Raw genomic sequence first — 26,983 nt, forward strand, 5'->3', positions numbered from 1 at the left:
ACTGCCTGGTCAGGCTCTTTTGAGCTTTTCTCCCCCAAACTGATAGATTATGTGGAAACTGTTTGGTATAGTGCAAATCACAACCTGTATTATATTGACTCTGTTACTTGCTGGATAAAGAGATCTGGTCAATTACTAAGCCACTCTTAGCATCGCTTGTTTTGTTTTCAAATGGAGATAATATCACTCACCTGCAGGAGAAGTGAACTTACGCTAACATAAATTGTTTTCTTCTCCTCGGTGGATTCATTCATGTGCCTTTGTTCCATTATCACTAAGAGTGTGTAGTTTACAAAAGGGGTAGTGTTGACAGTATATTTGGGGGGAACAGTTTTTTTATGTGCAGAGCTTAATGATTAAGGGACTTGGTCTTGATTCAGAGGCTAGTTTTATTGAACTGAGCTCACCAACCACGTCATTGCCAGTGAGCCATCTGTTCTATTAGCAGGTGGAAGGTCTACGCCTCCATGCTGTACAGTGTCAGAGTTTTGGTGTTAGGAGAAGCATTGACAGAAGCCTGGCCTGGTTAAAAGGTCAAGGCTGAATAAGCCTCACTGTGTCCACACAATGGTCAGCCCGTGTTTGACAGTTGAATGACGTCAGCTCCTTGCCTCGTGGGTGGGAGTCAATGAGCCCTTCTCATTAAACCCCTGAGTTATTTTATTAGATCTCAATCAAGACTCATTAATATTCAACCCTTAAACTGAATTCCATCTATTAATGCCTACAAAGGGAGAGAAAGAGACGGAGAAAAACAAGGGTATAATGATACTCTGAGGATATGTAGGTTTATGGATATGTTCTACAGTGCTTAGGATCAGGCAGGTCACTCTCATGTCAAAGGCAAGAGGTAAGATAACATACAGGTTAATGAACTGTGCCCGCTGTCTTGCGTCAGGGGGGCCCTGGAGTACGGTGTGGTACAGAGTAGCAGAGCGTAGGCAGAAATGTACGTGGGCTATGATCTTCCTTTTCCTCCAGACTTCTGGCAAAGCCATTCCTAATCTTTCTTATGAATGAATAATAGTCTGAGATGTTCCCCACCCCCTGCCAACAATTTCAGCTCTGAAATAGTTAAAAACAAGAGCATGCCAACCAAAATATTTTTAACCGAAAAGAACGCAAACCAACCCAGCTGATTTATGAATTAACAGAAGAAGAACTTTGACTTATTTTTATAAATTCTTTTTTTTTTTTTTTTTTTTGTATTTTTTTTAAGTTGGAAACGGGGAGGCAGTCAGACAGACTCCCGCATGCGCCTGACCAGGATCCACCTGGCATGCCCACCAGGGGGCGATGCTCTGCCTCTCTGGGGCGTTGTCTGCCACAATCAGAGCCATTCTAGCGCCTGAGGCAGAGGCCACAGAGCCATCCTCAGCGCCCGGGCAAACTTTGCTCCAGTGGAGCCTCGGCTGCAGGAGGGGAAGAGAGAGACAGAGAGGAAGGAGAGGGGGAGGGGTGGAGAAGCAGATGGGCGCTTCTCCTATGTGCCCTGGCCGGGAATCGAACCCGGGACTCCTGCACGCCAGGCCGATGCTCTACCACTGAGCCAACCAGCCAGAGCCTATACATTCTTAATAATTTGACACAAGTGAAGAGCATTAATGACCTTTAAAGGGACAGACAGAAAGTTTTCTTCTGATTTACCTATGACACGACATCATTTCAAAATTATCCATTCTGTTGGATAACTCATTCATTCAGCAAACATTTTTTGAGTTCCTGCATAAGGTAGACATCAAGACAGCTTTGTTCTATAACCTCATACATAGCTTATGAATGAGAGGAAGAGGGACTCAAAATCCAGGAATTATAATACTGTGCACAAGAGTAGTAATGACCATTTGGAATGTACTTTCTTATATTAAACTAAAATCTGCCTCCACATATTGGTTCTGTTTGGTTCCTCTTTGTACCAAGAAGAATCTATGAGGTAGAGTTCCCCCAAAGCAGAGTATTGCTACCGACCCCAGTAGTGACAGTGAGACCATGGAGAGGGTAAGACAGGGGAGGAATGAACGAGGGGCAGGCTTTCACTGAGACTTCTGAGGAGCAGCACAGAGAATACTTTTCAGAGCTGTGAATCCAGGGGCCAGGAGGCTGGCCATCCATTCACTGGCTTCTGCCTCTGGTTTGAGGTTTGCCACCCTGGCCACGTGAGCTCCAGAGGCTTCCAGAGAAAGCAGATGACACAGCTGTGCTTGGGTAGAATGATGCTATTCAGTGCAGCTGCCGCTGGGATCAGATGTGGACCCAAGGGGTGTGACACGGGTCTTCAATAGTGTCTACCTAGGGACAGCAGACAGCTGATTCAAAAGCGACATCTGTGCCCAGGAAGGGCTCACGGTTAATTCTCTGTAGGGCCACATAGGATAAATCAAGTCCCTCTTCTCCCTGAGACGCTGGAGTGTGCTGGTCCTGTGCTCCCGAGTGTTCCTAAGATAAGTGCACCGTGTCTTCACATGGCACAAATATTTTATTTCTCTCATCACTCTGGTTGTTCTCACACGGTACTAAATAAAATTGCACGAAAACTGAATGTGGTCCTCTAAGTGGGCCAAGCAGCAAAAATACGGAAAGGCACTATTGTGAGGAGCACTTTATGATACTCCAGTGTTAGGTTGTTTTGGAATTTAATGACAATAACAACATAAACTGTGGCTTTTTCATAGTCCATTTTATATTTGGGGTATAGCCTATTTTTGGTTTAAAACTGTAACTTAAATATGTATATCATATTTTACCTTTCTTGTAGCACCCACATAGTTTAAACCTTTAAAAGACAACAATAGCCTATATTAGAGCCATTTTGAATGGAAATAGAGGCACCTTTAAATGAACTACTCCCAAAATCTTCTTAATAGGGGAAACTCAAGAGTTAAAATTTTAGCTTGAAGTAATGGTGGCTTTGGTTATGGTCAGTGGGTGTAATGGTTAGTGCAGGGTTCGGGAACCTTTTTGGCTGAGAGAGCCATGAACACTACATATTTTAAAATGTAATTCCGTGAGAGCCATACAATGACCTGTGTACGTTACGCGTTATCCAATAAAAATTTGGTGTTGTCCCGGAGGACAGCTGTGATTGGCTTCAGCCACCCACAACCATGAACATGAGCAGTAGGAAATGAATGGATTGTAATACATGAGAATGTTTTATATAATTAACGTTATTATTATTTTATTAAAGATTTGTCTGCAAGCCAGATGCAGCCATCAAAAGAGCCACATCTGGCCCACGAGCCATAGGTTCCCGACCCCTGGGTTAGTACAAGTAAAAGTTTTGTTCCAGGAACTGGCATACCTGAGCTAGCCTACGTGACTTGACGAGATCTGCGAGTGACCCACCTTTGTGGGAGATTGCAAGCAAAGCCTTTGTAGTCCAAGGATGAAACACCTACTGACTATAATCCAATTAACATTGACTATGATCTGATTAACTCTCCCTTGAAATTCCAAAACCCTTAGCTACTCTCTTCTTCCCCTTATAACAAGGTTGGCTGAGGATAGGGGTTAGAGATGATTTGGGAATGTAACCCCATGTCCCCAGATTGCTGGCCATCTGAATAAAATGCCTGCCCATGAAGGATTCAATCCCTGTCTCAACCTTTTTGCTTGAATTGGTGACAGGCAGCACGAACTCTGATATTTTCTGGTTTCATGTGTCTCTTCAGCAAAATTTCTGTGTATGTCACATAAATGAAGTATTGCCTGTAATTTGTTTCAAGTTTAAAATTTTGTTCTTTTCTAGGAAAATATTATTTTTATGATAACTACTTTGACCTGCCAGGAGCTCTTCTGTGTGCCAGAGTGGTGGACTCTTTAACAAAGGTGAAAACATTTTATTCATTGTTTTAGAAAACTGTAATATATACATTTGGTATAAACCAGAGGACTTAATTATATATGTCTTTTGCATTGAGATTTAACTCAATTTCTTGTTTGTGGTTTTAGAAGTGACTAAGGAGAAAAACAGAATTTGGCCAAAATGTTTTTGGAAAATTAATTAAGCAGGGATTTCCCCAAGGATAATAAACCTATTCTCCAATACTCCAGCAGGGGGTGCAAAAGTCTAGAAAAACAGTACAGAACTTGGCAGCTGCTTGAACTCTTTAAATGGTCAGGATATGGGGGATAGACATGCCCCAGGTATATATAACTCTTGAGTAAAAGGTTTATATTTGCCATAAGGAAGCCCAGTTCATTGTTTCTCTGCATTTAGGTTAACACACCTTTAAAATAAACTGTAACCACCCTTAAGAGAGCACATAATCTTGTTAACTAGCCTGTAATCCATTCCCCCGCCTTGCTTTCTCCCACCTCCCTGTAATCTTCCTTGTTTCCTTCTTAATGTCAGTTGCATAAAACAAGCTGCAAACCTGTTTCTTTGCAGAGCAGTTAGATCTTTCTCCCCAGCATATGTTATTAGGTTGGCTCAAATAAACTCTTACAAAATTCTCTACAGGTTTGAACATGCTTACATTAACATCTTTATCTTCAAGTCTACAGTGTGGCTTTAACTCTGCATTTCCCACTGATTGGTCCCATGTCCCAGAAAGCATTTGGTGCCTGGTCCCTGCCTCAGTTTTCTGTGGCTCAAGTCACACACCCCCATTTTGGACTTCATATTTTGAGGGTTGGGTCAGAGACAATGCACCTCAGTCTCTATTTGCTTCTTCAGAAAATATAGTCCAGTTGTGGGATAGAAGCTCACTGCATTTAAATAAAGCGAAGGAATAGGTTTAGTTTTGCTGTCAACTTGTAGAATCAACATGGGAAAAAAACACAAAAACAAAATATGCAAAATGATTGATGTCAGTTCAATAAATGCATTTTTTAAAGCAAAACAAAAAACTTGTATAGGGAAAAGTATTTTTTCGCTTTATTAACAGAATAAAAACAAGTAAAAATTATTAAAGAAATTCTACATATCTTAATACGTTCTAAATAATATAAAACTCGAAAATTAGATGAAAATTTAAAATTCATCATTTTGTGTATCAGTTTAATGCATATACACATTTTTTGCACTGTGTATCAAAAATAAATTTCTAGTTATATGTTTCTACTTAGAATTTAAACATATGAACATAAAGTGGTTTTATGTCATAATCACTTTCCTTTTTGCTAATGTTATCTTTTAAAATCATAATGACCATGTTTATAATAGAACACAGGTGATGGTTTAGTTTTTACGCAGAATTATAGTCATGTGTTTATGACGTTTCTGTAGAACAGAAGTTCTGGTGTTTGTAGAAGTTATTAATATGAGATGGAGTTAGTTTCTCATTTCATAGTTGCTACAAGCAAATGTACTGTCTTTACATATTTTGGAATTTTTATAATAGACACAAGTATCTAGTAATTGGTCTTTCTTTACATGGAAGCACAGCTTAATATTTTCCAGAAGCAAAGTGTTGTGGAGTTGTGTTTAAATGTAATATTTATTTGCTTTCTGGTTCAAAATTTTTTTTTAATAAAAATGATTTACACCCTGACCAGTTAGCTCAGCATTAGGGCGTCGGCCCGGCAAATGAAAGTCCCAGATTCGATTCCCAGTCAGGGCACACAGGAGAAGCAACCATTGGCTTCTCTACCCCTCCACCTCCTCTCTATTTCTCTCCTCCCCGTGCACAGCCATGGCTCGAATGGTTCAAGCAGTTTGGCCATGGGAGCTGAGTATGGTTCCATGGGCTCGGCTTGGGCACTGAAATAGCTCGGTTGCCGAGCAGTGGAGCAGCAGTCTCAGATGGGCAGAGCATCACCCTTTTAGGGGACTTGCTGGATGGATCTTGGTTGGAGCACATGCGGGAGTTTGTCTCTCTGGCTCCTGTCTCCCTGCCTCTCAGTTAAAAAATTAAAAAAAAAAAAAAAGATTTACATTCTGGATCTGGAACCTCCTTCATTCACTCTTTCATATTGAAATTCAGGTAAATGTGCTTTGAATTCCGAAGTAACCAGCTTTTAAGATTTTAAGTTTCAGGCTTCTTAGCCCCATTGATGCCAGAATAACACAAAATAAAGCATTCTGATCTCTCAGAGGCTGTAACATTGTAAATTTACTTGTGTATTTAGAATATTATGTAATGTTTATACTTTCTAGTGAGTGGAATTTTTTTTGGGTTATATGAACTATATTAATATTTAGTTGTATGTGTACTACATATATATATACACACATATATATATGTATATATATACATACACACACACACACACCCCATATTTTCCCATGTATAAGACGCACATTTTTGGGAAAAATTTGAGGTGTAAAAACTGTGTGTGTCTTATACAGTGGTTGTAGATATTTTTTACTTGCATTTCCCACTTTTTCACGCTTGTTTTTGTGCTCATTGTTGAAGACAGTGATTGGTCATCAGACACAGATAAGTTCAAACTAATGGATGGGAGTTTTGACAGTGGTGAGGAGTTATATGAATTTTATGATGAGTAAAACTTGAGTTCAATAACTTTATGTAATACATTTTTTCCCCAAATTTCGGGCCCCAAAATTAAGGTGTGTCTTATACATGGGAGCGTCTTATACATGGGGAAATATGGTACATATATATCTTTGTAATAGTGATCTTCATGGGAGATTTTTCTTAAAATCATGTTTAGGAGAATGAGAACTTTATTAACCTGGTATGTTTTCTAAAACAGGTCCCTGTTTTAGAATACTGTAACATTGTAATTATTTGCCAAGTATTTTCTGTTATGCTTAAAAATAGAATTACTACATGTGTTACATTTCAAAATTTATGTTTTTAGCAGAACAATGGTCAGAAAACATTTGATTTTTGGAAGGATATAGTTGCCGGTATACAACACAATTATAAGATGTCAGCTTTTAAGGGTGAGTACGGTGAGAATTTTCTAGTAGATGTTTGTGTAATGCTGTGTGTTTAGTAAATTACTTAGACATTACCTGCTCTGCTGCGTTCCTTATTTGGGACTTAATTTTATCCTAAATATCACTGTAAAGTTGGTATCATTTATATTTTAAGAGGTTCTTTTGTTTATTCTGAGCTGTGCTGTCCTTTGCGTACCTGTCAATAGGGTCATTTGTCTGTACCTGGTACTAAAGTTCTGGTTTGGGTGTTTCCTGGCTTGGCAGTTAGGGCTGGTGACACCTGTAGCCATTAGTGTGGTAGTTACAGACAGTTGGAAAAAAGTAAAAATTCCATTCTTTTTGCTTCAAAAACAGTACTGGCTGACCCAGAATGGGGGCAGAGGTATCACCAACCTGAGCCTAGGTTCTATTCATAGGTTTGGGTTACACAACTGACTTTTAAGAAAGAAAGAGATGTCTTTATGGTATGTGACCCAGGTGATCTCAACCAGACTGTTCTGATTCACCCAGGGGACTGATGGATGCTCAACAGCAGTATTTTTCAGCTTAGAAAAATACTGCCTTTTGATTAACATAAAAACTGCTTGCTTTCTTTTAATGTAATTTGAGTTATCAAAATAATCCTAAATATTATGATTAAAAACATATCGAGGCAACAGATAGTAACTGCAGAATACTTGTTCAAATTACAAGTCTCCCTGCCACCTGCTTCTTTCCCTCCCAGAAGGGCCCTGCTGCGGGGTGGCTGTCTCACTTTTCTCTCCCGGCCCCCAGCCCTCGCCCTGGCTCGCAGGTCAGAGTGGTTCTGCAGGTGCCTTTCGCAGGCTGCCCTCAGGGCCTGGCCAGGTGGGAATGCCCGTCTGTCTCCAGTGGAGGAGCATATCCGGGACAATGATAAAGCCACCCACCACTTTAGGGTTTTACTTTTTATTAACTTTGTAAAAAATGAAAAGCCTTAAAAGAATGGTTGAGAATTGCAAATTGCTCCTGTCAAATAAATTCCGCATAAAAATCCATTGATGTTATTTTTATTGCATCGTAAATAAGGAGTAGGTAAAACATTTCGTGCTTTAATAAGTGAGGCACAGCTTATAAGTTTTAACAGCAATATAAAAATACAGTACAGAGCATAAATAAATAATGTTTTTTCATGTCTAGGCAGATTTTGATAATAGTTATAATTTCACTGGAGTGGGAGGCACAAGGTACATACTGTAAACCCACAAAACCGTACAACATAAAACTCAATAAAGGACTTAAATCAAATTAATCACTCTTGTGTTAAATAAATACAATAGGTCAGACACCTGCTTCCAAGTTGTGAAGGGTATATAGAAAGCTTTTCTGCTATCACAGAAAAGTTTGAAAAGGTTCATGACAACAGCACCTTGCATTTCAGGTTAATTTCAACATAATACTTGGTGTTTTATGAGAGCTGTAAAAAGTCTATATGCACCTCTATATTTTAATAGATTGACTCAAGGGGCCATATAAGCCTTCGAGTAATGCACCATCAGAGAGAGCCTATGGTATATGATATCTTAAATTTGAATATTCAAGTATTTAAGTTCTATAAAGTTATGATACCTCCTGAATGTTTCCTAGAAGTTCTGTTAATTGTTAGAAACAGACTTATTTTAAAAGGAAATGCTGAGATTCTGAAATCAAATTTAACATAATATAGCATCACAGATCACAGTTTTTTGTGATCATTTTGTATTTTAGCTTAGCAGGACTTGTATGGTGAAATTTTTAAATACTGAAAGACTTCATGGAAAACTTTAAAGAGCCTTAGGGTTGCTGACTAGGAATTTGAGAGGGTGTTCACATACTGTTTACCATTGCTGCTCAATTTTTTCTGAGGGAAAATTTGTTCGTCTGAAAGCTCAAATCTCTATTTTGAAAAATTAAAATGAGCAATCTCTTTTTCAGCCTACCTCCATATGCATTTTGTGGGGCGGGATGAAGTTGGGGAATGCCTTTTCAAGCAGATTAATCTTAGCTTGTTGGAAATTGCTCACATTGGAGCCACTAAGAATCCTGAGAAAGAAGAATGGACATACTCAGAGGAGTACAGGCCATTGGACTCGGTGTTGGGCAGTTGGAGCCACACCTGGTCATTTTCTGTGAGGTCAATTATGGCACTGCCTGAAGCCTGATCGAGGAAGCCCTTGGTGTATTCATCATATGTGTACATCACGGGGGTGCCATTCTTATAGAGACCCACCCAAGCGTGGTTCCCTTTGACATGCACATGGTAGGAGAAATAGTATATTCCAGGTATCCTGCAGGTAAAGATTCCTGTTCTTGGGTCATAATGCTGCTGCTTGTTGTACACAATCTTATCGAACGGGATGGGAGTGCCTATTGCTGGGTAAGCTTTGGAGAGAATGACCGTGAAAGCAGACACGGGCGTTCCGGTTACGCCCTGGTTGGCACTAACGAGAGGCATCCCAGAAAGACTGGGTCTTTGACCTGCCTTTGTAAAGTCCTCAGGAAGGACTCCTTGGCCTGGGGGGCCTGGGGGCCCCGGGGGCCCCGGGAGGCCAGGCTCTCCAGCATGGCCTTTCGGACCTGGAGGCCCTGGTGGTCCAGTGGGTCCGCTGAGGCCCTTAGTTGCTATGCCGGCTGGGCCAGGAAGACCTGGGGGCCCTGGATCGCCTTTAGACCCAGGGAACCCTGGGATGCCTGGGGGCCCAATGGGGCCTTTGGTACCTGGTATTCCAGGAACACCTCTTGGACCTGCCTCACCATTGTATCCAGGAATTCCTTTAGCACCTCCTGGCCCCACAGGGCCTGGGACACCAGGAGGTCCTGCCACTCCAGGGTCACCTTTTGGACCTGGTAACCCTGGGTGACCCTTAGGACCACTGAGGCCTGGCTCTCCTGGGTACCCCGGTTTTCCATCTAAGCCAGAGGAGCCCCTTTCTCCCTTAGCCCCGGGGAGTCCTGGAGGCCCAGCTGGCCCCATCTCACCTTTGCGGCCTGGGATCCCATTGTTGCCGGGGCTGCCCTTGGGTCCTTGGGGCCCCATACTTCCGGGGGGTCCAGTCAGGCCTGGCTCCCCGGGACGACCCGCTGGGCCTTGTTCCCCTTTGGCACCTGGACCTCCTGGAAGGCCGGCAGGTCCTCTTGGTCCCTTCAGGCCTGGCAAGCCTGATTTCCCAAAGCCAGGAGGCCCCGGGGGTCCAGCTACCCCTGGAGCCCCAGGGTGACCTTTGGTTCCCGGCACCCCTGGCTGGCCCGCGGCTCCAGGGGCTCCTGGCTTTCCCGTGCCTTCGGGTCCTCGCTCCCCAGGCGGACCTTGGGGGCCTGGTAGGCCAATTGGTCCTCTTTCTCCTGGAAAGCCTCGATCACCTTTGATGCCTGGCTGGCCTGGAAACCCGTTTTCGCCCCTTTTCCCTAATCCCGGAGGGCCAGGCGGTCCCGTGGGACCCTGAGGGCCTGGAAGGCCCCTCTCGCCTGGACGGCCAGGGGCGCCGTATCCATTTCCCCCTTTCTGTCCATTCACACCAGGGACTCCGGGTGCCCCCTTTTCTCCAGGAAAGCCTCTCGGTCCCGGGGCTCCTGGGGGTCCCTGTTGGCCCGGTTTTCCTGAAACAGAAATTCCAGCTGGGCCTGGAATTCCAGGTGGTCCTGGTGGGCCCCGTGGTCCTGGCAAACCGGCTGGTCCAATGTCTCCTTTTGATCCGTATGGTCCTCTCTCCCCTGGTTTTCCTGGCAAGCCTGGTAAGCCTGGCTTCCCAGTGCCTGGTGGTCCCGGCGGTCCTGGCAACCCTGGCTCTCCTTGGGGTCCAGGACTTCCGTAGCCTGATTTTCCTGGTGGTCCAGAGGGACCTGGGTGCCCGCGAGGTCCACTTGGTCCTGGTGGACCGGGCATGCCTTGCTCTCCTCGTACTGCTACACCTGAAAGACATGCCCCATACATGCACCCAGAGAAGGGCATCATTAGTAACATTAAGGATAATCATTGCTTCTCAAAATATGAATAAGGGCAGAACATTGCAGTGTCAGTCAATCCATTTTTATAGGTTGGTCTTAAATGGTTTTAGACAACACATTTTATATTGTTTTAAAAACAAATATTTATATATATTCCCACATAGGTGAGATATAAACCTGAGACTCATGGATATAGATAAAAGTGAAGTGGTTATCAGTGGGAGGGGAGTAAAGTGGAACAAAAATATGATGACAGATAATGATTTGACTTTGGGTGATGGACACACATGCAATCAACAGTTCAAATGCTATAGAGATGTTCACCTGAAACCTATGTGCTCTTTTTTTTTTTTTTTTTTTTTTTTTTAATTTTTTTGGTATATTTCTGAAGTGAGAAGCAGGGACCAGAGAGATAGATTCCCGCATGTGGCCAGGGCCCAAACCTGTGTGCTCTTATTGATTAATGTCACCCCATTAAATTTAACTTCTAAATAAAAAAGAAAAGGCTCAACGCTAGAGCATAGGCCTGGTGTGTGGAAGTCACAGGTTCGATTCCTGGCCAGGGCACACAGGAGAAGTGCCCATCTGCTTCTCCACCCTTCCCCCTCTACTTTCTCTCTATCTCTCTCTTCCTCTCCCGCAGCCAAGGCTCCATTAGAGCAAAGTTGGCCTGGGCGCTGAGGATGGCTTCATGGCCTCTGCCTCAGGTCCTAGAATGGCTCTGGTAGGAAGGAAGCAACACCCCAGATTGGCAGAGCATCGCCCCTGGTGGGCTTGTCGAGTGGATCTCCAGTCAGGCACATGCCTCTCTGCCTGTCTGTCTCTCTGCTTCCCTTTCTCACTTCAGAAAAATATTAAAAAAAAAAAGAAAGAAAAGAAGGAGAAAGAAAAAGAAAGACAAAGATTATTAGAAAGTATGGTTTCACAAGACTAGCTACCATAGTACTTAAACTCCATCCTAATGATCTGTGAAAATATGCAGGGATTGAAGAATTCATCTAGAAGAAGAGTGCAATGGGAGCCAATTTATTATATGTATTTTGGGAAAATTATCTACCTAGGAAGAAAAGGAGGGAAAAAAAGTGTCTTACAGAAAAGGAAGAAAAGACAAGTGCAGAATAAATGGGGAAATATTTAAGAACTATGAAGATTTTCCCTCACAAAAGCTATTCTATAAGACATAAATGAGAAATACCCTTAATTCTAATTTATATCAGCCATGACCCTACTGAACACAGTTTAGATTTAGGTTAAGTTTTTGTTTTGTTTTTTGGGAACTCAGTACATAATATGTGCTCTTACATTCTCTGTTACTAACTTAAAATTGAAACAAAGAATTAGAGAATTAGCCCTAGTGGGAGAGGTACATAAAATAGTATTAAAGTGATTAAAGTTTTCCTTGATAAATGCAGATACATGTTGATTTCATAGAGCTCTCGGTTCATTTGAGCTATTTCTAATATAATAAATTTAAACTAAAACATCACTTAAATACTTGTGATATGAAAAGTACTGTTGAACCACAAGTGTGGGCGGAGCATCTGATAAGAGCTGCGATCACAAAAGGAGTAAGACAAGTGTGTGTGGGTTAAGTTCTTGTTTGTTTGTTTGTTTGTTAGTTTAGTGAGAGAGAGAGACAGACAGGAAGGGAGAGAGATGAGAAGCATCAAGTCTTTGTTGTGAACCTTAATTGTTCATTGATTGCTTTCTCATATTTGCCCTGACTGGGGGGCTCCAGTAGAGCAAGTGACCCCTTGCTCAAGCCAGCGACCTATGGGCTCATGCCAGAGACCATGGGGTCACATCTATGATCCCACGCTCAAGCCAGTGACCTCACACTCAAACTGGTGAGCCTGCACTCAAGCCAGCTACCACAAGTTTCGGACATGGGTCCTCTGTATCTCAGGCTGACACTATTCACTGCACCACCGCCTGGTCAGGCTATGGATAAGTTCTTTAAGAGGTATCCAACAGGTATTTTTGTCATTCAGAAGTGGGATGTAACAGCATTGCTGGCATTAGGATGTATCATAGGCCCTATGGCATAGGGAAGCATTACAGTGTCAAAGAATTGTTAGGCAGTAACCACCACAAGTGTCTATAGAAAATATTCATCTTTCTCAGAGAAGATCTTTAACAGCTAGCAAAGATAGTAATAAAATTATGTATGATTTAAGTATCTGGTTGCATAATTTAGGTTAAAATAATTTTTGGTTTAATAAATTTTCAGAAACATAATTAGAATGCCTCCATATACTATGTAAATTCTTGTGCTGTGTGAAAATGGTTCATTGTAATAGTAGATTGAGTAGATGTCATAGTAGTTGAATAGTTTTGTCAAAACCCTAAAAATGACTTACAGCTATGACTTTTGAGCCACATACTTTTTGTACAAAAATGAATAATATGCTTAATATCTAGTTAATGAAATCTTTAATGACTTTAAAAATCAAAATGAATACTAACTTGGAGTTCACATTAAATGAATTGAAATTATAAATTGAATTAAAATGAGAAATTATATATTAAACTATAAATTAACCTTTAAAACATAGGTATAGTTCCCTTTATTAGTTGTTAGTACATTTTAAAAAAATATTTCATATTAACCAACTGCCATGAAAGAAATAATCAGCCAACAGTAGTTGCTGATATTCTCTTGAGTAGAGATATTCATGAAATTCGAGTAACATTTGGTGACAAATGGAATATAAAATATAGAGCAGATTTTTTAAAATAGATATGCTGAAATATGAAAATTATTTTAGACCTGGGTATCTTTATATTTTGTACTAATTAGAGTTAGATTTAATTTTGCAAACATTCAAATGTAGGAGCTTTATTTACCCATGAATTTTCAAAAAAGGTTATCAGGAAAAAGACTGAGTGAGAAAAATCAATCTATGGAGAAGATTTTCATATGTTAACAGAAATCTTGTGATTGCTTTAGTGCATATACATTGTATCTCTCTATAAATGGGTGTTGATACATTGCAGCTAGATGAATAAAGGGTTTCTTAATGGTTTGGAATAAAATAATGCATACTTTAAAGTGCAACCTATGCCAGGTTGGAGTTTGCTTCAGAATATTATAAAGATCATGTCCATACTAAAAATAGTTGTCTTAATCTGTTTGGAAATCTGTTTTACCTGTTAAAATAGGAAACAAGTCTCCTTGAAAACGACTGCGTTAGACACCATTTGAGACTAGAACTTTAAGGACAGGGTGATCTCTGCCACCTGGAATGTGATACAGTACACATAAAATATACACATAAATACGGAAACCTCTTAGGGCAAGAAAGAATGTGACTTCTTTTGTGTCCCTAGAGGACAGCCCCTCTTTATAACCTGCCATTTGGGTGGTACCATCCTCATGGCAAAACAGTTACACAGTAGAGAAGTTTCTTAAATGCCCACACCCTGAAACAGTGGTTGGATGTGCAGGATGTGGCACCAGCTGTGGAGCCCTCGACAGCATCATTTAGTGTGTTTTGGCTGGCCTTTCTTTTAGCCTGTGTTGAACAGATGTGCATTTTGTATTTCTGTTATCAACTTAATGTTTAACTGGTATAAATTGTGAGCTTTGCCTTCATTCAGTGTACAATGCCTGGAAGAGGGATGATAATATATTGAGTTTCTACCTTGTATAATCAAGGCGAGATTAAGGTGGATTTAATAATTAAAATACAGCTTCTCAACTTTTTATTTATTAACAAGATACATAATTTTATTCTGCAGAAGTACCCAATAATGCAATAAATTAAAGTGAGAAGATAGAAATATTTTTAACCTTCTAAAAGTAGTGCATGTTATTTTTAATTTAAGAGAGTTTCTTATGATCTTGGTAAATATAAAAAGTCTGAATTTGTGGTCATAGAGAGTATAACCCAGAGCTGTTTGCCATATCATTTCTGAATTCCATTTGTTGCTTCAAGGATCGGGTTTCCTTACCTTTTCTTTTTCTTTCCTAACTTATCTTTTTCTCTTACTTGTAGTTTGAGACATTCAAGAGTATCTATTGTGTACCTGTGCATTTATATTTTAAATTATTGATTAATTTCAGAGAGACAAGAGACGAAAGGAGAGAAAGAGGGAGGGGGAGGGAGGGAGGGAGGGAGAGAGAGAGAGAGAGAGAGAGAGAGAGAGAGGGAGGGAGGGAGAGAGGGAGAGAGAAGCATTCGTTTGTTGTCCCCCGTAGTTGTGCATTCACTGGTCACTTCCCTTATGTGCCCTGACTAGGAATGGAACCCGCAACGTTGCTGTCCTGAGATGATGGGTCTTACCAACTGAGCTAACCAGCCAGAGCCCTGTGCATTTGTCTTTAAACATTAAGTTACCTTTCATGAAATAGTTTAAATTTCAACTTGATTCTTAAACAGACAATCCTAAGTTTAATTAATTAGTTCAAAATTATTGTCTCCAAAAGCATAATTTTTAAAGTGAATGGCAAATATCCTTAGCTTCATTTACAGGACAAAATATATAACTATAGTGAGAAAATACTATGGATAGAAGTGTAGAATCTTACAGTCAGTTCAAATTATTCGGTTTAATTTAGTAGATGCTTTACCAGGCAGTGTGTGTCAGATGTTATTTAACAGAATTAGTGAATATGAACCCTAACCATTGTTTTTCTTTGAGGATCTGTTAGCACTTTACTTAACATTTTCTCAGTACTCTTACAGGAGCTGAGAAAGCTGAGCTTTTCCTCAGAGGAGGAAAAGATTCAAGAAGAAAGTTAAAACAGTCTAAGGCTACACCACCAGTACTGTGACGGGGAGAGGGAGCAAGGGGGAGAAGGAGAGGTAGTTATAGCTAACACTTAAACACTTGACAGATATTAACTCATTCACAGGTCGTAACAGCCCTGTGAAATAGCTTTTCCTTTTACAGAAGAGGAAACTAAGGCACAAAGAGGATAACTAACTTACTTGGTTGTGTAGTCTGTGCTTAACTACTAACCTATACAGAAATGTATAAACTTACAAGAAGAGCTACTTCATTTGACTGTTAAATTTCTGAGAGCATAAGATTTTATTTCATCATTAAGATTCACTTTTGCATATATTTGCAAGCTAGCACAATAGTTTTTAACAGTAAATATATTTAAATATTCAGATATATAAACTGCTACTCTTGATTGTGCAATTGGCAGCTATTTTTAGTTAAACCACCTTCAACTTGATTAATTTTGATTGGATTAGTATTCTTAGATTATGAGTGGTTGTGTATGCAAAAGCATCATTTGAGGAACAAATTTCTGCACATAAAAAAAGTTCAGGTATATCTTTTTACTATACTTATTGTGCAAAGGATATTTATGTTCTTGTATAGACCTCCTTTTTCCATAGTTCATTTTGGGTTAATTTCAGAGGTTGAAATGAATTTAACACCAAAAAGAGTTAATAGCATTTTGTTAGATCATTAAAATTGTAGGAGGCAACAACCAACTAGTTAGTTGAGCAACATATACAGTTCAGTTTACCTTTACTCTTTATAGCATAGGGAATGAAGAACTGTGTCTTGGTGTTGGGTAGTGGGCCCTTTATGCCTGTAGGTGTTTGGTATCTCTCAGCATAAAATGCTCCATGAACCAAGTTCAAGGACGTTAGCAGCAAAAGGGCTGATTGTGGCAGCATGTTCTCAGATGGATTCTGAAAAAAAGAAATAATTTTATTCAGCTTTGTTTACTGACCTGTTTTATTTTTCTCATGTTGCACACGTGAATTCCTTATACAGTTACCTACTTTTATATCCTACCTTACATATTTTGAATATATTTCATAATTAATGAGCTATAATTTTTTTAGTTATATGAATATATGTTTTTGGGAAACCACATTCCAGTAGTCAAATAAAAATGAAGTCAAACAAACAAACTGTAATTGAATGCCTGTATTAAATAATTCAGGATCTTTGAATAGACAAATATATCCAATAGTTTTAAAATGCACTGAAATTCAGATTGGGGCATGTTTTTGCAAATTCAGTTTTTATTAGAACTATCTTTTATAAAGACAAACTTTCTGAGTGCATTTTAGTGGAAAGCATTTTTTTAAAAAATCACAAAGTCCAAGTTGTTAATTTATTAAAGCTTGTTGCCAAGCAAGCTGACATGGAGGCCCACCTGTGAGCATTGAGTCGGAGACTTACCTGAGTGCTGGAAATTCCTGGAGGTGGTTTGTTGGCAGCTTTCTGAGCCCTCCTCTACCCAGGTGAGCAATGCAGAAGATGCTCCCTGCAGAGCTGTCCTGCAGTATTTATACTGTTTTCCTCCTACTACATCAAGTTCCTAAACTTAAGCTCCTCCCCCAGAGGTGGAAAGCACTAATTATGGTGGCAAGTTCTATTGGGCAGACATAACAAGATCAGGGTAGGCTGTCTTTTTCCTTGTTTTCTCATTGAAAAATAAACTCTTTGTCTTAAACACATATTAATAGTTTTAACCATACACCATCTTTTACTGTGATTTTATTTTGGAAGTTATTACTCAGATGTTTAGGTTTGTTCATGATGGGATGATACTACCCCCTTTATATTTTTGAAAAGCACATTCTTGTGTTATTTGGTTGAAAATATTTGGTAGTATATAAAGTAAGAAGAAGTATTTTGGAGGATGTGTGGATTTAAAAGAGCATCCGGATTCTTCAATTATTACATAAAGCCATCAATGAGTACATTAATGTTCCTAAACTTTTATGAAAACAGCTCATCCCAATTCTTACTTATTTTTAGGCTTGAGAGTAACAGAGTGGTGAAAATGTAGGAATGCTGTTTTATATGTCTGGATTTTAGTGTAAGTCCTCAGAAGTTAAGAGAAATTTAAAATATAGCATATGAATATCTCAAGTGTTAAATATTAAATATTTTATATTTTTCAAACAGAGGAAAGCTATACATGAATTTGAAAGTAGAGTTAGCAATATAATTACCCTGAAGGATTTAGTTTATTCACGGTACTATGTTTAAGTAAATGATTTCAGATTTTATTGTTTAATTTTGGATATTTCTTTAGAGTTGCAGTAGAGATTGCATAAAAAACCTTAACCTGATAGTGTCATACAATGTCATTTAAATAAGGTTGCATATATTTTTGTGTGCATATATGGTTGTATACATATACTTATTTGTGTGCATATATGGTTGTATACATATACTTATTTGTTTATGGTTTAAATTTCAAAGGGACAATTTTTTTTCAAACTTTGCTTTCAGTTTTTTAAAAATATCATTGGCTTATGTTGTAATTTCCACTTAGGAATCTGGAATTAGCCCAATTGGAAAAAATTTTCCCCCAAGGTGACAACATTATACTTGTCATTTAAAAATAATTAGTATTCTCTTTAACAATTAAGGGCCTCTTAAAATTAGTTTTAGGGATCCTGAAGAATATAGTAAAGGTAGAAATTTGAGAAGCTAACTTGTGAATCTTATTGCATCATTTTGGAACTAACTCAGATCAACTGTATAGGTCACATAAGTGAGAAGGAGCATTTCATGCATAGGAATATATATATATTTTAAAAATCTCTGTAGAAGTAAAGTGATATGGATTCAGGATTGGCCATTAATGGAAATAATTGAATGTTTGACCAGTGCATGGATAAAGATTTGTTCTTTGTCTTTTCCCTTCTTCCTCTCTTATGTACAATTTTCAGTATGTCTTTTACATGAAGCTTGTATAGCACTTGTGGAAATGTTTAAGTGGTAACTCATCTCACCGCCTTCCTTTCTCCTCTCACTTTTAAACCTTTTACTGGTTACCATATTAAAAACCTACATTATCATACATACTGCCATTTACAACAACATGAATAGACCTTGAGAGTATTATACTGAGTGAAATAATTAAATCAGAAAAAGCTAAGAACTACATGATTTCACACATAGATGGGATATAAAACTGAGACTCATAGACATGACAGAAAATGATTTGACTTTGGGTGATGGGTACACAACACAATCAACAGTTCAAATGCTATAGAAATGTTTACCTGAAACCTATGTACTCTTATTGATCAGTGTCACCCCATTAAATTTAATTTTCTAAATAAAATTTTTTTAAACCTACATTATCTTATATATCTATTATAATACTCATTGATACACATGAAATGTGGCTTTATATCAGTTCAGATTAATAGAAGAATTGGGAAGTGTATATTCTAATCAGATTCCATCATTTGGAAATTTTCTATGGAATAGCTTTTGTAACAATTATATGTACTCCACTATGTCTGTAAAAGACCATGAGAGATATATGAGAGAAAATGGCACCTTCCATCTGCTTATGGTTCATTTGGACAGGATTTTGAAAAGGTCAGTTGGGTAACATTGTGGATGCTCTTTAATGCTCAGAAGAATTTGTTTTGAAAGAAGTTTTTGGAAATACATATTTTAGTATTTTTGTGTGCATATATGGTTGTATACATATACTTATTTGTTTATGGTTGAGTTTGCTACCCTTTAGATACCATTCATGCAAAAGTTCAAAAGATTTATTCTCAGCTCTGCCTATCCAGCATGGTGCACCTGCATAGACTCTTCGTTCATCGGTGGCTGTAGTAACTATTTTCAGAGCTTTTCACCTTAACCTCTCTAGGTGTCTGTTTTTTCAACACAATGAAAAGGTTGGGTTAGGTTTTTAATCTAAGCTTCTCCCAACTTTAAAATTAGATTATTGTTGTGTTTGAGGTATTCTGCTCTTCCTTGTGGTCAGACAGTGTGCTTGGCTCCATTTAGTACTTAATAGAGACAAAATCCATACCAGGTGGTTATATGTCTTCTTTTTGGGATACATAAATATATGTGGGTGTTTGTCATTCTATATTCCCCTTTAACTTTGGAAACTGTGGTGTCTTTATTGAATAAGCCTCAGATGTTCAACCCTTTTTGCAAATAGTGCACTATTTCAGCACAGGGAATCTGACTACTGTTTGCTTTGTTAGTCACATAAGAAGCAATGTCTTGACCAAAACAGATTGTAGAATCAGAATATTTGCTAGCCACACCCCACCCAATTGTGTATTTAAAACTATTTTTATTCTGGGAGTTTACTTTGTAGCTGTTTGAAGTGACTAGTCTGTGGCTTTATGACAAAAACCCATTCCACTTAAAAACAGAGAGCCATGCTCTTTAAACTAAGTAACCTAAGTGATTTTTAAAATATCAAATATAAATGATGTTTTTGCACATCTAACTTTTAGCTGCTATTAACCTTGCCTATTTATTTTCACTTCCTGGGATCCTTCATTAATTCACCAAATATTATTTGAGTACCACTCTGTGTCAGGCATGGGGATAAAAGCTGATGAATAATGTGCAGCCTGTATAGTGTTTAAGCACTGGTTCTCAACCTTTGTCCCTACTCGCACAGTATTGAGGATATGGCAGAATTCCTTCAATTTTAGACGTTCATTAATATGGTAGAGGTTCAGAGACTATATTTTGAAATTTTCTAAGTTGTAATGTCTTAGTCAATATCAGTGTTCTATAGTTTTTGCTCATATGGTTTCTAACTTTATTATAGAAAGTTTGTCTTATATAGAAGTGGAGAGAATAGTTAAACTGTGTGCCTGTGTACTCCCCCTATAGCTACTTGCAAGCTACCAAGATCAAGACAGCTAGTTCGCAAAACACCTGAACCTTCACCAGGAAACAGTACAAGCCAGTTCCAGATTTCCAAAACAGGGAGCATGCAGAGGAGTCTGGCTTCAGTTACTCCCCTACCCACCCTGGGTTTCACCTTCTAGAAGTAACATTTTTTTAGGTTTATCTTATTTAAAAATATACATTCATATCCCCTTCCAATTTCTTTGATAACTGTCATCATAATATACATATCTAGTTCTGCCTCTTTTTATATGACTGTTTATCCTGGAGACTGTGCTGCATAGTACTCCATTCTGTGACTGTACCACGGTTTTTTCAGCTTTTTCTCTGTTGATGGTCATCTGTGTTATTTCCTTTCTTTTGCTGATACAAATACTACTACAGTGAATAATTCTGTATGTGTGTGTGTGTGTGTGTGTGTGTGTGTGTGTGTGTTGACTGAATGTCTTTAGGCGAGATCTTACAACTGGGATTCATGAGTTAAAGATAAATGCATGTGTAATTTTGTTATATAGCATTAAATTCTCCTCCATAGGTGTATTATTGATATTTCACATTTCCACCAGTAATGTGTGGCAGTGCCTGTTCCCCACACCCTCCTTAATAGGATATGTTGTTAGGCTTTTCCCATTATAGAGATAAAACTTGGGACCTTGGCTAGTTGTTATTTTCATTCTTCTTGCTGAGCATGTGGTGAAGCATCTTTTCAGAGTTCACACCACATGTCTAGCCCACTTTCCTGTGTGTTCTGTATCTTAGGAATATGAGCCTCTCCTCTGTGATACAGTTTACACATATTTTTTCCTAGTTTGTCATTTGTCTTTTAGTTTGCTTATAAGGGTTTTTTTAAAAAGTTCAACATTTTCTGGTAAGATACATACAATTTTTATTCAGAATATTGTTGTTTCATAGACTCAGAGCTGTAAGGGATATTAAAGGTCACTTAGATCAATCATTTCATTCTTCAGATGAGGAAACTAGTTTCTCTGTTATGAATGTCTCATTCCCTAATGTTTAATCAAGTTAAATTTCTCAAGTGAAGAGCTGTTGCTGAGAGAGCCCGTTGAGGGAAAACACCACCAACTAAGCTGATGTGTTCATCTTCTCACCTAAGCAGGATGCTGATTTTCCTGTCCTCTAATTTTTCAGTCTGTTCGCAGTGGAAATGGGAAGAGTGCCCAGAAGTTTAATTAGGGCACTTGGAGACCCACAGCTTCCACCACGTAGCTATACCTCATTCTTCTTGAAAAAGTTTTAAGAGAACATTTGTGGGTGCTATTACAGAGCCCAGCAGCTAAAAATGATCTATTTGTGTAAATAGTCTAACTTGGTTTAGTGGTAAGATACCTGCTGAGAGTTTGAAAAGAGAAATTCATGCATAAAAACAGGTGTTTATGAAAACCCTTGCCACTTCAGGCCAGGTCAAGAAAAACTGAGAATCATTTAAAAAGTTTGAACAAGGGCTTTATATTCTATTTTCTGTTATACATAAACTGCTACATTACTTAAAGAATTCATAGTTTTGTGCCCCAGGTGCCTAATGACATCATTGTCTTTCCATAGTAACCTGCCCGGTTAAAAATAGAGAGCTTCTTGGCCCCTTGACCTCAAATCTTCAAGGACCTTGGCTGCCCAACAGGTTCTCCGCCATTTAAACACTTCTGGTCTCTATACAAACAAGTTCAGCTCTCACCTGCAGTCAGTCTCTGCTAAATGGAAAGGAGAAATTAGAGAGTTAAAGTGTTAACTGGGAAAGTCAGGGGGTGACACTTTTTATTTGAAGCTCTTTGCTACCCTGTTTATTGTCATGTATCAGAATGCCACAATTGCCACCTTCCTATGATGTGCGAAGTACCTAGAGGACACAAAGCACAGTTGTTGCAGGTGGCAACACAGATCCCCAAGAAACTCACCCGCCAGACCGATGCCCATGCAGGTGTTAACTTACTCATATTAACAATTAAAATACATCCCAGAGCTTTCAGTTTAAGTAATGTTGGGTCTTACTCTACTTAGTCTTTGATCTCCTAAATGGGGAAACAATGTGGGATTCTCAACTTCAGAGAGTTTGATGCTTTGGGTTTTTTTGTTTTTTTGTTTTTTAAGATAGCAAGCTTTTTATGAATTGGTTTATACTTTGATGTCTCTTGTAATATATCCTAGGTAACCTTTGACCTACTTCTTTCAACGGTAATATTTCTTCAGATTTAATATATTCAAAATAATTCAGCTTTGAGCTCAAGATTCATCTAATTCCTATCTTTAGTTCACTCCTGCCTTTCAAAATGGAAAAAGTCAAATATAGCATAAAGAACTCAAGTATGTAATTGTATTGGCACCAAAAACCTTAAAATAAACTTGAAGTTTAGTATTACCTTTTTTAAACTAGGACTAGCGTGCTTACCAAGAATCTTTTTCTCTCCGAATTTAGGTAAGTTCAGTACTATGTGTATAGTAAGTTGTGTTCCAGTATAAAGTGTCATTGACATAACGCTACTTCTTAATTTTGAGTTTGCAGCAGTTTCATTATTTGTGTTTATTATTTAGACAAACTTTCGTGGTTGAGCTGATGGAGTGGCATTAGAATCTATGCTTACTTTTGCAAAGAGCACTGCTAATTTACATTCATAAAAGACATTTTAGAATTTCTTTTTTTTAATGAGAGACAGAGAGAGGGACAGACAGGCAGGAAGGGAGAGAGATCAGAAGCATCAGTTCTTCTTTGCGGCTCCTTAGTCTCCTTAGCTGTTCACTGACTGCTTTCTCATATGTGCCTTGACCAGGGGGCTCCAGCAGAGTGAGTGACCCCTTGCTCGAGCCAGCGACCTTGGGCTCAAGCCAGTGACCATGGGATCATGTCTGTGATCCCACACTCAAGCCAGATGAGCCTGCACTCAAGCCGGCAACCTTGGGGTTTTGAACCTGCGTCCTCTGAGTCCCAGTCTGACGCTCCATCCACTGCGCTACCACCTGGTCAGTCTAGAATTTCACTTTTGATCTTCATATATATACAAAATTTTATATTTAGCATGAGTTAAAAATGACAGTATTTTACCTCTGATTACAGCTATGATGTTAAAAGAATAAAGCTATATGGATATTTCTCATTTTTGTCTCCAGTAGAAAAATGGTTTGATTTTCCTCATAAAGCTTGATTTCTTACATTGGCAAATGTTAGTTTATAATTTCTTTTTAATTTCTTCAAGGTGAGAGCCATTTGTATAAAGGTTGTCTGCCTTTGATGCCCTACTAAGGCAAAAGTCTACTGTGGGTCATTTTTTAAAATAGCATTCTGTGACTTTTACTTTAACTACAATAGATCTGATTTAACTTTGCCTTCAAATTGGACTTGCATGTATTAAACATCTTCTGTGGATCAGGGACTCCTTTTATTTGACCCACAATAACCTTTTGTGATAGATATTATCACTCGTTGTGTAAGGAAACTGAAGCCCAAGAGGTGAAGGAACTATACAGGTTCCACAGCCAGTAGCTGGCAGCGTGGAGAGTTTGGATGCCAGGTTCAAAGGCTTCATTGGCATTTTCTGCAAGAGCACGCTGGAAGGCATTTTTAAATATACTTCTTTTGCTTAATTTTCTCTGATGGTTCTGTAAATCAATTTACTTATGTTCCATTCCTATAGACTGTAGCTGAAGTGCTAATATATATATAAATACTTCCCCAGGGTAAAAGCACCTCCTTTGCTCTTCCGGCCACATCATGCTTGTTTCTGCCATACATCATTGTTTTCACAGTTTTCAAGAATTAGGATAGTTCAGTTGGTTACAGCAGTGATTTATAACCTTTGTTTCTCACGCACTCATCAACTAATTACTAAAGAAAAAGGGGCCCTGACCTCTTCTCCCTTAGTAACTAATTTATTTGTGCCATGAGATGAAAATGGTTGTATTTAGTCAGGGGCGCTGACCTTAGTAATTAGTGTGTGTTTGTGCCATGGAAAAAAAAAAGGTTGAAAATCACTGGGTTAGAGCATTGTCCCAAAGTGAAGAGGTTGCTGGTTCGATCCTTGGTCAGGGCAAATTCAGGAACAGATGTTCTTGTCTCTCTCCTACTCTCTCCCTTTCTCTCTCTAAAATCAGTACCATAAACATTAAAAAAAAAAGAATTAGGACCCCTTTTTTCAATTAAAATTGGGAGTACTTTGATTCATACATGGTTTATATAATTATTTTCTGTGAAAAGCAAAGAATATTAATACAGTGGTCATATTAGTATCTGCTACCTAGATTAAGAAACCTACATTAACACCTACTTTTTGAAGCCCCTAACGGAATACAGACACTTCCTTGTGTCCCTGTCAAGGTAGCTGTGATGAATTTTGTGTCTGTTATTCCCTCTGTCTTCATAGAAAGTGTACCCTTCCAAAAATCACACATATATATCCCATAATAACTTCTGTTGCATGTTTTTAAATTTTACTTAAAAGGAATTCTACTGTGTGTGTTTGTGCAACTTGCTTTTTTGATGTAACATTATGTTTTTGAGATTTACTCATATTGATTTGTGTGACTGTTGTTTGTTAATTTTTTACTGCTGTATAGTTTTCCCTGGTATGAGCACATCAGAATTTGTTTACCTGCTGGTGGATATTTAGCATTTTTTAAAACTCAGTGAGAGGAGGGGAGGCAGAGAGAGACTCCCACATACTCCTGACAGGGCTCTACCCAGCGAACCCACTAGGGGGCGATGCACTGCCCATCTGGAGCACTGCTCTGTTGCTCAACAACTGAGCTCTTTTTAGCCCCCCAAGTGGAGGCCCTGGAGCCATCCTCAGCACTCAGGGCCAACTCGCTACAATTGAGCCCTGGCTGCAGGAGGGAGAGGGGCGGAGAGGGGTAGAGCACTTCTGTGTGCCCTGACTGGGAATCAAACCTGGGACATCCACATGCCAGGCCAGTGCTCTACCACTGAGCCAAATGGCCAGGCCTACCTTAGTTTTATTTGTTTGCTGTTATAAATGATGCTTTAAACATTTTTATACTTGTTTCTTGACTATCTGCAAAAGAATTTTTCTAGGAAGTATATCTAGGATTAGAATGTTTAGCATATATATTTTTGTTTTACTGGCTAATGTCAAATTGTTTACTAAGGCCATTTTATATTTTAGCAGCTGAGTGTAAGAGCTACAACCTCTTGGTATCATCTTGGTTTTGAGGTTTGGCAGTCAGTAGTTGTAACATGCTTTCTCATTAGATCTTTATTTCCATATTTCTGATGAGGTTGAGCATATTTTCTTACGTTTATTTTGTTTACTGTTCTCTCAAAAGCCTGCGTGTATCTTTATGCATTTTTGTATTCAAATGCCTGTGTTCATATCTTTATGCATTATTTCTTGGGTTGTCTGTTTGGTTACCGTTGATTTTTTTTTTTTAGCAGCATTTCTTACATCTTTTGCATATTAATTTTCATTAGCTATATGTGTTGAAGATAGATAGCATCTTATACATTGTATGTTATCTTCCATCCAAGAAAGACTATTTTTTAAAATAACTCGCTGAAACCCAGTAAGTTATGTTATTTTTTCCCCGACTTTCAGTGGGACTCTAAGCCATTATATATATAATACAAGATATGGCACTTCTCTGAATGATGGTACTGAATGTTCTACTGATTTTTTCTTTTTGATTTTTCTTTCTCTAATACAGGTAAATGATTCTTTTCATAAAATTTGCACTTATTTTTTTATTGTTATATATTTTTATTTCTATTTTTTTTTTTTTTTTTTGTATTTTTCTGAAGCTGGAAACGGGGAGAGACAGTCAGACAGAGTCCCGCATGCGCCCAAACGGGATCCACCCGGCACGCCCACCAGGGGCAACGCTCTGCCCACCAGGGGGCGATGCTCTGCCCCTCTGGGGCGTCGCTTTGCTGCGACCAGAGCCACTCTAGCGCCTGGGGCAGAGGCCAAGGAGCCATCCCCAGTGCCCGGGCCATCTTTGCTCCAATGGAGCCTCGGCTGCGGGAGGGGAAGAGAGAGACAGAGAGGAAGGAAGGGGGGGGTGGAGAGGCAAATGGGCGCTTCTCCTATGTGCCCTGGCCGGGAATTGAACCCGGGTACCCCGCACGCCAGGCCGACGCTCTACCGCTGAGCCAACCGGCCAGGGCCAATGTTATATATTTTTAATTGATTGATTTTGGTGAGGGGGAGAGAAGGGGGGAGAGTGAGAAAGAGGGGAGAGAAGCAGTCAGCCTCAACTCACAGTAGTTGCTTCCCATATGTGCCTTGACTAGGCAAGCCCAGGGATTTGAACTGGCAACCTCAGCATTCCAGGATAATGCGTTATCCACTGCGCCACTACAGGTCAGGCCATCAGGCCATAAAATTTGCTCTTCTAAGTTTACTTGGCAAAAGGTTCAACCTCTATCATTAATGTAACTTTATAGTCACATTTGAATTCTAGTAAAATTTATTTTCTTCTCATGTAGTAATAACTAGCACTTCATTCTCTTTATTGGAGTTTCCAACAGGAAACTCTTTCTAGTTGAGGATTATAATCAGCATTTAATTACTGAAAAACATTGTACAGGGTCCTGATTGTTTCAGTAAGTCATTT

General features: G+C 39.0%; 2 protein-coding genes across 5 annotated transcripts in view; one reads left to right on the plus strand and one right to left on the minus strand.

Annotated features, from left to right (window-relative positions):
- NT5DC1 (5'-nucleotidase domain containing 1) overlaps positions 1-26,983 on the plus strand; it is a 158,645-nt gene that overhangs the window by 13,114 nt on the left and 118,548 nt on the right. Inside the window, exons 5-6 of one of the 2 annotated variants that reach the window (XM_066247960.1) lie at positions 3,749-3,828; positions 6,769-6,853. In XM_066247960.1, coding sequence (XP_066104057.1) covers positions 3,749-3,828; positions 6,769-6,853 — 165 coding nt within the window. The remainder of the gene's footprint in view (positions 1-3,748; positions 3,829-6,768; positions 6,854-26,983) is intronic. The other variant, XM_066247961.1, reaches the window with a different exon arrangement.
- The window catches only part of COL10A1 (collagen type X alpha 1 chain), a 38,298-nt gene continuing 19,171 nt past the window's right edge, over positions 7,857-26,983 (minus strand). Inside the window, exons 2-4 of one of the 3 annotated variants that reach the window (XM_066247959.1) lie at positions 16,281-16,449; positions 9,593-10,756; positions 7,857-9,325 (exon numbers count right to left, since the gene is read on the minus strand). In XM_066247959.1, the coding sequence (XP_066104056.1) occupies positions 8,868-9,325; positions 9,593-10,756; positions 16,281-16,434 (1,776 nt within the window). In that variant the 5' untranslated portion in view covers positions 16,435-16,449 and the 3' untranslated portion in view covers positions 7,857-8,867. Of the gene's footprint in view, positions 10,757-16,280; positions 16,450-16,948; positions 17,012-26,983 lie in introns of those variants that run through there. The other 2 variants (XM_066247958.1, XM_066247957.1) reach the window with 2 other exon arrangements.

Source organism: Saccopteryx bilineata, chromosome 12 (genome assembly GCF_036850765.1).
Source record: "Saccopteryx bilineata isolate mSacBil1 chromosome 12, mSacBil1_pri_phased_curated, whole genome shotgun sequence".
Classification (NCBI taxonomy): Eukaryota; Metazoa; Chordata; class Mammalia; order Chiroptera; family Emballonuridae; genus Saccopteryx; species Saccopteryx bilineata.